This window comes from Cryptotermes secundus, unplaced genomic scaffold, assembly GCF_002891405.2.
Source record: "Cryptotermes secundus unplaced genomic scaffold, Csec_1.0 scaffold1598, whole genome shotgun sequence".
NCBI lineage: Eukaryota > Metazoa > Arthropoda > Insecta > Blattodea > Kalotermitidae > Cryptotermes > Cryptotermes secundus.
Genome location: NW_019744155.1, coordinates 72,181 through 84,197, shown reverse-complemented (window position 1 = coordinate 84,197; position 12,017 = coordinate 72,181). Strand labels below are relative to the sequence as shown.

The window sequence follows — 12,017 nt, the reverse complement described above, 5'->3', positions numbered from 1 at the left end:
CGGTGGGATTGAGCTGTGTCGATTGATCTGCGTTTGAATTGAAATATATCGTTAGTTTTTTTTTTTGTTTCTTTGTTTTCCAGTTCGTGATCTTTCCTTTTTTAATGTTTTGCAATTTTATATGTTTTTGTTATAACTTTCTTTCGCCTTCTTCAGTACAATCGATCTGCTTTAGTTCATCAAAATAATGCCTCGCAGAAGATCAAACTTAGGTTGTCGTACTCGCGGGGCGGAAGCAAGGCGTCGAGTAATTGCAAATCAAACTGGCGAAGAACGGGCATCAGCGAACGAGCGAAAGAGACAAAGAATGGCTCAAATACGTGCCGATGAAGCAGGAGAGCGACGTGCAGCCAGACTTGAGGATGCGCGGTTGCGAGCACGGCGATCGCGTTCTGCAGCCTCAGCTCTGCTTCGTTCTCAACAGAATGAACGCGACAGGCTGAGAGTGGCTGAAAGACGTCAACGAGAAACAGCAGATCAGCGTCAAACACGACTCCGTGCTCAGCAATCACGCGATTACAGTCGCCTTGCATTCCGGTACAGCCCAGCTGAAGATTATAGTTTCAGCCGGCGTGTTCTCATCGGCACTATGACTGAAATGTGTCCTTATTGCAAGGCTCTGAAAGTTAATGGAGAAGCGAAGGGAATGTGTTGCGCCGCGGGAAAAATTAAACTGCCTCAACTTGGAGAACCGCCAGAGCCATTAAAAACTTTGCTTGCCGGATACACCGCCGAATCAAAGCATTTCCTATCTAACATCAGGAAATACAACTCATGCTTCCAGATGACGTCGTTCGGCGCAGAAATCGTAAGAGCTCAATTCATGCCAACTTTCAAAGTGAAAGGACAAATTTGTCCCTGCTTCCGTTCCCAGATGGTCAACATAAATTCCTACAAATGTACGAGTATTTCGTTGGAGATGGCAATGATGAATTGAATGCACGCTGCAACGCGTGGCCGGGTACAGCTATCTATCTATATAAATAAAAATGTAAATATTTGTTTGTTCCATGTCCTAAATCTCCGAAAGTTCTTCACTGGTTGCCTCGAAATTTTGACACAACGTTGCATTCGAATTCGCGCGTTTTTATATACCTACTACCTGTACCCAGCCACGCGTGAATCCGAAAGTATACTATCATGGAAACGCAATAACAGTTGCATAGGAATTGCCGAAACAACAAACACGTTTCCCCAGAGATTAAAGGATAGGAGGTTCCGTTGCGTAACAACGGATGAAACCGGAAAGTATACTTCCATGGAAATGCAGTAACAGTGGGCTGTTGCATAGGAATTGCCGAAACAACAAACACGTTTCCCCAGAGATTAAAGGATAGGAGGTTCCGTTGCGTAACAACGGATGAAACCAAACACTTCTACAAGGTGTTCTGTGCTAGCATTTCCTAAGCAACAGATGAAACTAACTCTTCGATAAGGTATTCCCTATCCCGTCCGAACGCTGGCTATATGTATAAGAGAGTGTAGCTCCGGCGACTGATCGGTGTCACGAGTGTCTTGAATATCACGAGGTCACAAGTATCACAAGAGATTCTGAGTGAAATCACAGCACAGATCCTGAGTTTTCACTCAGAGTTTTGGATTCGACTCTGGCAGGGTTTCCCCGGTGATAGGCAACAGAAGGCTCATTGTATAGCATCCGCCGAGGTATAAATAGTCCAGCTTGGACAAGAAGCAGTCAGTCTCGGGGCAGATGCTGGGGGATACAGAAGAGAGTCTGGAAGTAACCGCCGAAGGAGTCAGTCTTGGGATAGCTACTGCCAAATATAAACAGTTTCGATTTATTTTCATTTTGATTTAATTATTTCGTGTGACATTGCGTTCGAATTGGGCTGTGTCGTTTACCATAGCATTCATTTCGTGAGTACAGTTTATTTTTCATTGTTTTTCATTTCGTTGTCGTAACTGTTTTCCTTATTTTTCAGCGCAGTTGGCAGTGGGATTGAGCTGTGTCGATTGATCTGCATTTGAACTGAAATATTTCGTTAGACCGAGCCACAGCAATGCGTGGCCGGGTACAGCTAGTCATAAATAAACCATAAGTAAAAGTAATGTAAGAAAAACAGAAATTCGGCAGTGAAAAGGTTGTATTATTATGATGTGATGTAATAAAATACTGTGGAAGTATAGCGCATGTTTAGCCAGCTAATGTAACAGGATTTTTGGTTGACACCTGCAATTTTCAGAACCATATTTATCATCTGCAGTAATGATAAGAGGTCAGATTATTTAATCCGATATTGATAATACATTTTTGTGCAGGACTTCGGAGATGGTGGTGCATTTCCAGAGATTCCTGTGGCCCAATATCCATTGAATATGGGTAGAGAAGGAAAAGAAAGCACATCAAATGCCCTTGCAGTTCAGTTGGATGCCCAGGGAAAGATAAAGTATGACGTTCTGGCACGTCAGGGACACTCAAAAGAAAAGGTAATGTTCTTAATCCTTTTTTTTTAATCTGCTTAGTGGGGGGTGGAATCAACTGGGTCCACTCGGCACGACAGCCACTGATTGGCCTAGTGTAGCCTGCTCTGGGTGATTATGATGGAGATTTTGGTGGAATGACAATTGGCAGGGGAAACCGAAGTACTCGGAGAAAACCCACCCCAGTGCCACTTTGTCAACCACAAATTCCACTTGACCAGACCTGGAATCGAACCTGGGCTGCTGCGTTGGGAAGCCAGGGACTAACTGCTTGAGCTATGGTGCAGCCTTTCTTAATCCTTAGCCTTGATCAAACTGAGTCAACCAGGTATTAAATGTTGGTATTAGAATTAACCTGCAGTTGAATCAAGTGCTGCAGATCAGTGTTTGTCCAGTATTTACCACTGTGAAACCTGTATTGGTGAGCACACTGTCTTTATGATGACCCGTTTGTACTGTCTTGAACATTGACTAGAATTCTCAGTATAGCTGACAAAAATGGACTTAAAATTTTAATGCTCTATATGTGTTTCTGACTGCCATTTTGCTGCATACTGTCCTTCATTCTTTCCAGGCCCTCATTTTATTTCATCTCAGAGAAAATATTCACAGTCTGGGTGAAGTGTCTAAGGCTGTCTGACAGGAATTCACTAGACACTTAATCTCATGCCTTCTCATTTTCCCAAAAACCTGTTCTTTAGCATGAGAATTTTATTACATATTCACTTATTACTGCCTTTTATGCCATGTAGTTTGATAGATGTGTACCAAAATTTTGGAGGAATGTACTATTGCCATCTTCAGGATAGAATGTTAGTAAATTTTGTCTCTCTAATTTTTGCATGGAAGTCTTGCGTTAAGTATATAATCTTGCACTTTCCCTGTGTATATTTCAGTCTTGTTCAGTTACTATCTTAGGTAATATTTTGAGCAAGGTTCTTGTTGCATGTTCACATTGCAGATAATCTACTCGAAACTGACAGACTTGCTCCCAGCGGAAGTGGTGGCTGAAGATGATCCAAGCCTGGAGAGACCGTCAGAGGACGATGTGCAAGAGACTACTGAGAAAACTCGTCTTGCATTGGAACGTCTCACACATACAAAGATAGCAGCTGCTATGCCAGTCAGGTGTGCAGAGAGAGCCGTAAGTATTTTCCTTTGGTTTTACCCTATTGTATGCAGTATGAAGAAATTCTTTTATCCCCTTGCCAAAGACACTTCAGTTTTTATTATATTTATGCAGGTCATCAGAGGTTAGACTCTGTCAGTGGTTGCAGGAAGTATTGTATAACAATTTATTTAAAAGAACTGTATTTAAGAATCGTTCAGTCTTTATTCCTGCAATAAACATTTTACAGTTTTGTGCTTCTCTTTTGTACTAGGGTCCTGCACAGTACATCCGTTACACACCATCTCAGCAAGGGGCTGCCTTCAATTCAGGTGCAAAACAGCGTGTCATTCGAATGGTAGAGGCCCAGAAAGATCCAATAGAACCACCAAAGTTTAAGTATGTCTTGTTCTTATACAAAGGAGTCTGTTGCTTTTATTTCTCTCAAACTTACTGTCTGTAAATCCTAATGCCATACCACCAGCAGCAAAACAGCCCTTTTTGAGTCATAGCCTTCCTTAGAAGATTCTGCCAGATTGCATCCAGTTTTCATTTCTCTGGATTTCGAAACTTTTTTTTACAGAGCAAGATTGTCAGCCTTGCCTCTAACCCCCAATCTGGAGGGACTGTATATATGGCTTCTTGAATTTAGCACTTATGTGTCGTATCTGTTTTGTATTCATTGTTTGTTCTGTGGGCCATTTTTTGAGAACTCATAAAAGTTTTATTCATGGAAAGTAGGATCACAGTTTAATTTGTTTGATAACTTTTCATGTTAACTTCTTTGCCAATTTTCATTATGGTCTGTCAGATAGGTTGAAAATTTGACATAACTCCAGCATTATATGTCGTTTTCTGGACACTGTGAAAAAATGTTTAAAACTTGGAGTCTTGCTTCATTACGATATAATGTACATGCAGAAGGGCTGAAACAGAATGCTCAGATTTGATCGTGTTTCAGGATCAACAAGAAGATACCTCTGTACATGCAGAAGGGCTGAAACAGAATGCTCAGATTTGATCGTGTTTCAGGATCAACAAGAAGATACCTCTGTACATGCAGAAGGGCTGAAACAGAATGCTCAGATTTTATTGTGTTTCAGGATCAACAAGAAGATACCTCGTGGACCTCCCTCACCTCCTGCTCCAGTAATGCATTCACCAACAAGAAAGGTTAGCTAAATTCTTTAATGTGCAAAACTTAATACATAGAGTCTTGTGTATCCACATTCTCACCACATCATGAATTGTTTACAGGTGACTGTTAAAGAACAGAAGGAGTGGAAGATTCCACCATGCATTTCCAATTGGAAGAATGCTAAGGTATGTATTTAACAGGAGAGTTTATGTATCAGAGGATAATTGCATTTTAAATTGAAAATATGCAGTTCACAGTCCTGGTTCTGTGTGTTCCAAACAGGATTTTTGGAGGTTTCCTTGTATCCCCACTATATGGATGGATGTTCTTAATCTTTCTTCCCCCTTTGGTGGCAGGTTACAATATATTGTAGCCCTGTTAGTTGTAGAAGGCAACAAAAAGGGAATCAGGTGCCCGGGGTATAAGTGGGCCACCCTGTCACTGGAAGACAAAACTTTAGAGACCTGGCCCTCCAGGTTGGAGGTTGGATGAAAGGCTGATGACCTTGATTGGTGAAAAAATTATTGTTGCAGTCTCCAAAGGAGTGAAATCTGGCAGAATATTGTAAGGAAGGCAGTGGCTCAAAAAGTTCTGTTTTGCCAATGATGATTAATTTTAATTGATTTTCATGTTACTGACTTTGAAGAAAAATTGACTTTTTGAAGGACAAGCATATTAATTTATTTAGGAATGGTGTTGCAAATGCTCCTAAGTTTGTAGCAAAATAATGTAACTTAACACTTTGCGGACCGGATGCCTAGGCCTAGGCATTTGGCTTTTAAACGTGGCAGACCGGTCGCCTAGAATTAGGCTTTTAGGACATGTTATGTTGCAACACACTGTTCCTCGCTTTGGTGGCCACATGTCCGTAAAAGTACTGCGTAGCTGACCTTCGGAATGTTTGTTTTCCGAGTCAGCAACGTGACCACTCTCTCTTCCCCTCTCAGTCTAAAGAAAAGTCCCTTTGTTCAAGTCGAAGTAGACTACTGAGGACAGTGTGAAGAGATTTGTGTGTAGGTTTTGTAAAGTGTGGAAACCTGTAACAGTGTTATAATTAATTGTAGCCAAGACATGTAGGTTGTTAAATAAACCAATTAACAGTCCAACGGCGTCTTCAGTGGCAAGACACATAACAGTATTAATATTTATTTTTCCACATAGTCATCGTTAGAATTCAGACATTTATACCATCGTTTTACAAATTTAAACATTACTTCATGGTAGTGTTACTTTCCAGGGGATGTGAAGTATAGCACAACTATTTTTTGCAGTGCAGTTTGGTCCTCAAATCTCTTTCTTGATAGAAAGTTCTTAAATGGCCCGAAGAGGTAGAAATCTGATGGCAGTAATACATCTTCAGAGAGACCAGTCATTCTCAAATTTTTTTTTGTAACTCTAAGGTTTCCAGGAGTTCTGTGGGTTTCATTCTAGGCTCACTGTCATTAAATTGCTTGCTTCGAGGAAAGTTGTTTCTGTTCAGTTGTTATCTGTTTTCCGTAATTACCAGAAGCAGTCCATACGTACAGGGGCACGCAATAGTCTAGTTGGTTGAGGCACTATGCTAGAAGCTGAAAGGTCGCAGGTTCAGTTCCTGATGTCATTAGAATTTTTCAGTCGACCTAATCCTTCCACCTGCAATGTGGCCCTAGGTTGGACTCAGACTCTAACATAAATAAGTTCCAGGAATTTTGCTGGGAGTAAAGGGTAGCTGGCACATAAGGCTGACTGCCTCACTGTCATCTATGAGCTGATTGTCTAGAATACGTGGGAGCCTCAACATCTTAGAACTCTTTGGGCCTCCATGGCCTGTTACACGGATAGCTTTATCTTTGTTTTTTCTTTTTTAACCTTACTCCAGACATTGCATTTTGTCACTGTAGCTACTAGTAATTGGTGTGTTAAAGAACCATAATTGTAAATTCATTCATGAAAGTATGTCTTTTACCAGAAAATTTCTCATAAAAGATTGTATTTTGTTAGACTGGAATAGTTTTGAATTCATGTAATGAAAGTAGAGAAACCAAAACCTGTGAAATAGTTTTCTGTGTGTTGTCATAAATATGCATATATAGACAGCTTCTGTAATTCTGTATTCCCTATTTTTATTTATTTTATGGGACCTCCCTTAACTGTTTTATATCCATTTCATTCCTATGCCTTTTTCCTCTGGTTAATGTTCTTTAAATATTTTTGACAGTGAAAGGAATTCTGTGGGCAGTAATGCACAGTGTAGTTTACTGTAAAGAAGTGAAATGAAATGAGAATGTTATAAAACACTTGACTGTTAGAGGATCACTTCAAGGGAACCACTTAGTTTGGAAAGGCCTTACATGTGCTGACATATTGGGTAAAATAGGCAACTCTTATTATTTTCAGGGGTATACAATCCCTTTGGACAAGCGTCTCGCTGCAGATGGACGTGGCTTGCAGCAGGTTCACATTAATGAGAACTTTGCCAAACTGGCAGAGGCCCTTTATATCGCTGATAGAAAGGTAAGGATATTTAATACCTCAGTCTGTGAGCAGTGCACGCAAAGTGATACAAATATGACACGAAATTGAACAGCTGAAATCGGTAATACAGTTTGTTTTTCTTGCCCCTCCCCATTTACTTCACTGATGTGTAGTATGGCTGCAGATGCAGCGTACTTCTAATTACTTGAGTAATGAGAATTTTGATGGGCTAGCTTCTTCATTAGGCCGTTTGTTGAGCACAGAAACCATAAAAATTGTGAATCTATTACAGGCACGTGAAGCTGTGGAGATGCGAGCCCAGCTGGAGAAAAAGTTAGCACAGAAGGAGAAGGAGAAGAAGGAGGAACATCTGCGACAGCTTGCACAGAAGGCCCGTGAGGAACGGGCTGGCATTAGAACTCAAGCGGCTGCCAGTAAGTATCATATTGGTAAATGATACTGTGAATTATAATGCATTAAAATGTTTGTTACATTGAAGTTGATAATATAGCTTAAAAAGTATTTATGCTCTCTCTCAGAGAGAGGGGAGGAGAGAGAGAGAGAGACACTAAGGTATTTGTTTTCTGTTCAGAATTCTTATTATGTCATCACTTCTCAGCCTGCTTGGCTATTGATGTTATAATTAAGTGCTTTTTTAATAATATAATATCTTTATCTTATAGCAGATAAAGATGAAGAGGCTAGGGAGCGTGATCAGTTGCGTTATGAACGCCACAAAGATCGTCAGCGTGAACGCAACATTGCTAGAGCTGCTCCAGACAAGAGGTAGGTCTTATGGTCATGTGGTGAACCAGAGGTCTTGTTTCTTGTTATTTCACTTGCACTTCTCTTTAGGTGCAATGTTTAGGGATGTGATATCTCTATCATAATTGCAGAAGATGTGTTGATGATACTAAAATTGTTGTGGCAGATAGATATTCCCTCTTTAACATTTGATCAACTGAGGTTGGTATGTGGTTACTCATTGAATGTATGTGTGCAGCATAATGATAGTCATAAATAGTTTGCTAGGTCTTGCGAATTGCACTCATCTGCATTAGATCCACAATGAAATTTTCGTTGGTAACACGTCACTGCAGTTCAGATCAGAAGTCTTGTTTCCATCATAAGGGATGATATGATTGTTGGTTGGTTTACATACATTTACAAATGCGATGAGGCAGCAACATGGCTCATCACCTGAAAAGATTCTGCCATCTTTATTTGAGTAGAAAGTTAAAAGTCCCTTTAATCCATTTGTGTCAATGAAATGTGTGCTGACAGCACTATTGATGAATATCAGTAGGTGCTTAATGATATGTTTCACTCATGTGTATTTTCAGTTTGGATTCTTGCCTATTTTGAGGGCATATATTCATGTAATTGTGTTAGTTCTGCGTACTGTGAATGTGTTTCCATGCTGCTGGCATTCTTGTCACTTATATGTTATTTCAACATTATTTTAGCTTTGTCTCACGGACTGTGATGTTACAGGTCAAAGCTGCAGCGTGAACGCGAACGTGACATCAGTGAGCAGATTGCACTGGGTTTACCAGCCAAGAACATATCAGGCGGGGAGGTTCAGTTTGACCAGCGTTTGTTCAACACTACAAAGGGCATGGACTCTGGCTATGGGGATGAGGAATCATACAATGTGTATGATAAACCGTGGCGTGAGAGTGGCACCGTTGGTGCACACATCTATCGCCCTAGCCGAAACTTGGACAAGGATGTCTATGGAGATGATCTTGACAAGTTGATCAAAACAAATAGGTATTATTTTTGTGGCTTAAATATGAACAATTTGCATGGAGCAAAGCCCTTGAGAATGTAATTGTTGCTCGACTAGTCAAGAAATACCTTGCCTTTTATGCAACCTATAGAATTATTATTATTTTCACAAGAGCTTGATACCAGCCTGTAACCTGAGCCAGGTTAATCCAGATCACACACTCAAACCTTGTTTCTTTAAGATCCATTTTAATATTATCCTCCTGTCTATTCCAGGGTCTTAATGTTTTCTCCCCTTCACATTTCTGGACTACAATCTTACATGCATTTTACATTTTTCATGTTTTGAATGCCATCCCTGGTTTGCTGTCCTTGATTTGATTCTCTAATAATATTTGGCAAAGAATTCAAATTGTGAAGCTCGTTTTTCTCCAGAATCCTGTTATACATCTTTCCTATTGAGTCTAAATATTTTCCTCAGTATCCTATTCTGGAACACCCTCAAGTCTCTTTTTCTGCAGTGTAAGAGACAAGGTTTCAGTCCTATACAGTACCACAGATAAAATTATGTTGAATATTTTAATACAGTATACTCCCAATTTTCCATGTGTGGATTTTCCAGTTTTGCGGCTTATACATTTGTGTTTTAAGTTTGCTCTGTCTGTTGATATATGTATGAAACAACTTGAGAACCCCTAGCCGGATTTTCATGAAATTTCATATTGGAGAATTGTATGAGGAATTTTGAAGCCATTTCATTTTTCATCTAGATCTGACAGCTTTAATGACCACAGTACACAGAGACCTTCATGCATTTTTGCATGTATTGTATCTTGAGCCTAGATCACTAAATAGTTATCAGAGTGAAAAATGTTTCAAACAAAAGTTGCAGAGGAAAAACATCACAAATTTTATGTTCACTACGTATATTCCATGTTCCTTAGTTTTTTAAATAATTGAATAAATCAGATGCTGTGCATACATTTCCAGATTTTTCTATTCAGCATTCCCAATGGTCTCCCGATCACACCGTAAACCTGGATTGTCCATTTTCTAGTTATTTGTGCATCTTTCCTCCATTAGAATGGACAGTACTGTATACTATATTTACATTTTGAGACAGGAGATGGGAAGATGGAAGATTCAGAACTGAATGGTAGCAAGCATTTTTCTTTGTGTATACTGGTGTATGTGTGTGTAAAAATCACACAGCCAGGGGCAACCCATCTTCATGGTTTCATTTTCACTTTTCCTCTTGGTAAGGATAGTGTATAGAAAATAATGAAGTGACCCAAAATTGTTGGCTGGAGATGTCCTCATATATTTATCTCAACAAATTACACACTCTGATTTCTCTGTTAGCTCTGTGGACAATAAGGTCAAAGAACAAGTTATTCCATTTTATGCTGATTGTAGGAGGATTTAAAGAATGATTTGGCTTGTAGGTTTGTGCCTGATAAAGAGTTCAGCGGTACTGATCGTACTGCCACCAGAAGTGGACCTGTTCAGTATGAGAAGGAAGGGGAGGATCCGTTTGGCTTGGACAAATTCTTAACACAGGCTAAACGTGCCAGCAAGCGTCCCAAGGATGACCGTGATCGACGAGGAGAAGAACGTGATAAGCGTAAGCGGCGGGAATAGCTATAGGGTGTAGAGATACAAACAGCTTGTCTGTATAAGAAATGAATATATTGTATTTGTGGTGAAGTTCTTTTAATTTGATTCGGTGAACTGAAGATGAAAATTTATGTAGTGTTGCAATCAGTGACTTCCAAGAGACATCCTGTAATGGAGTACAATGTGACATTGATTAGAACAGACTAGCAGGTCTCTCCACACTGTCTTGTTATTTGCTGGAGGATGGAGAAAATGTGTAAAGAAATTGTATATTGTGTGAGTATATAAATGTAAACACATTGGACAGATTTAAAGTACACATGTTTTAGCTGCCCTTATACGTACTGTAAATGTAAGCATACAGTAAAAATTTGTGTTCTGAAAATAGATTATATGAAGTATGTGTATATTTCTGAGACCTTTTTTTTTTTCTGTTCAGTATAACCTCTCCTAACAGATGATGGAAGGTGTACGTGTGAAATTAAATCTAGGATTGCCATGGCAAAAGCTGCATTTAGCAAGAAGATGAATCTTTTTACCAGCAAATTGGACTTAAATTTGAGAAAGAAACTAGTGAAATGCTACATTTGGAGCATTGCTTTGTATGGGGCTGAAACTTGGACACTTAAGGCAGTAGATCAGAAACACCTGGAAAGCTTCAAAATGTGGTGTTGGAGAAGAATGGAGAAGATCAGTTGGACCGATTATGTGAGAAATGAAGAAGTGTTATTTAAGAGTCACTGAGCAGAGGAATATCCTACACAAAATAAGAAAACGGAAGGCTAATTGGATTGGTCATATCTTACGCGGTAACTGCCTTCTAAAAGAAGTTATTGAAGGAAAGATAGAGGGGCAGATAGAAGTGACCAGAAGACGAGGAAGAAGACATAAGAAGATGCTGGACGACCTTGGGGACAGAAGAGGATATTTTCATTTGAAGGAGAAAGCTCTAGATCGCATCAAATGGAGGAACTGTTTTGGAAGAGACTGTGGACCTGTTGTCTTGACAGATTACTGATGAATGAATGAATAACCTTTCCAAGCTTTTATATTCTCTTTGGATTAAAATGAAACCTTATTAAAGAACACCCATTTAGTGTTCTTCAGTTTCAGGTTTTCACTCATTTAATGTTCAGTTTCATTGATCGCAAGTTAGTAATGTCAGCAATAAACTTTTCCCAAGTAAAATTTATTTCTATATTATGTTAAAATTCACTGCTACCCAGAGACATCTTAAATGAGGGTATCATTGTAATTGTTAGGTGACTGCAAAGATGTGCTCTAAGTTGAAGACACACAGTTTGCAAATGCATTCTTTGCAATTTTACTACTACAGTTAATAAATTCGTGGACTGTTTCCGTGTTGCACCATATTACAAGATACATACATTTACACATATCCACATCCTCACTTAAAATAGTTGCTGTTGATTGCTATGCAAGCCTGCCATTGTTGGTATATCTCTGTTGATCAGGTCAGAAAAAATACTCGTGCGATTGCCATGTTAATCTTGCGTCAGGGCACGT

The 12,017-nt window shown here is 39.5% G+C and overlaps 1 protein-coding gene across 1 annotated transcript in view; it reads left to right on the top strand.

Moving 5' to 3' along the window:
- The window catches only part of LOC111874601 (puff-specific protein Bx42), a 19,779-nt gene extending 8,882 nt beyond the window's left edge, over positions 1 to 10,897 (top strand). Inside the window, exons 3-12 of the mRNA XM_023870231.2 lie at positions 2,281 to 2,448; positions 3,404 to 3,586; positions 3,825 to 3,949; positions 4,654 to 4,723; positions 4,808 to 4,873; positions 7,065 to 7,181; positions 7,435 to 7,576; positions 7,826 to 7,928; positions 8,637 to 8,915; positions 10,319 to 10,897. Coding sequence (XP_023725999.1) covers positions 2,281 to 2,448; positions 3,404 to 3,586; positions 3,825 to 3,949; positions 4,654 to 4,723; positions 4,808 to 4,873; positions 7,065 to 7,181; positions 7,435 to 7,576; positions 7,826 to 7,928; positions 8,637 to 8,915; positions 10,319 to 10,514 — 1,449 coding nt within the window. The 3' untranslated portion in view covers positions 10,515 to 10,897. The remainder of the gene's footprint in view (positions 1 to 2,280; positions 2,449 to 3,403; positions 3,587 to 3,824; positions 3,950 to 4,653; positions 4,724 to 4,807; positions 4,874 to 7,064; positions 7,182 to 7,434; positions 7,577 to 7,825; positions 7,929 to 8,636; positions 8,916 to 10,318) is intronic.
- Positions 10,898 to 12,017: the final 1,120 nt, after the last annotated feature.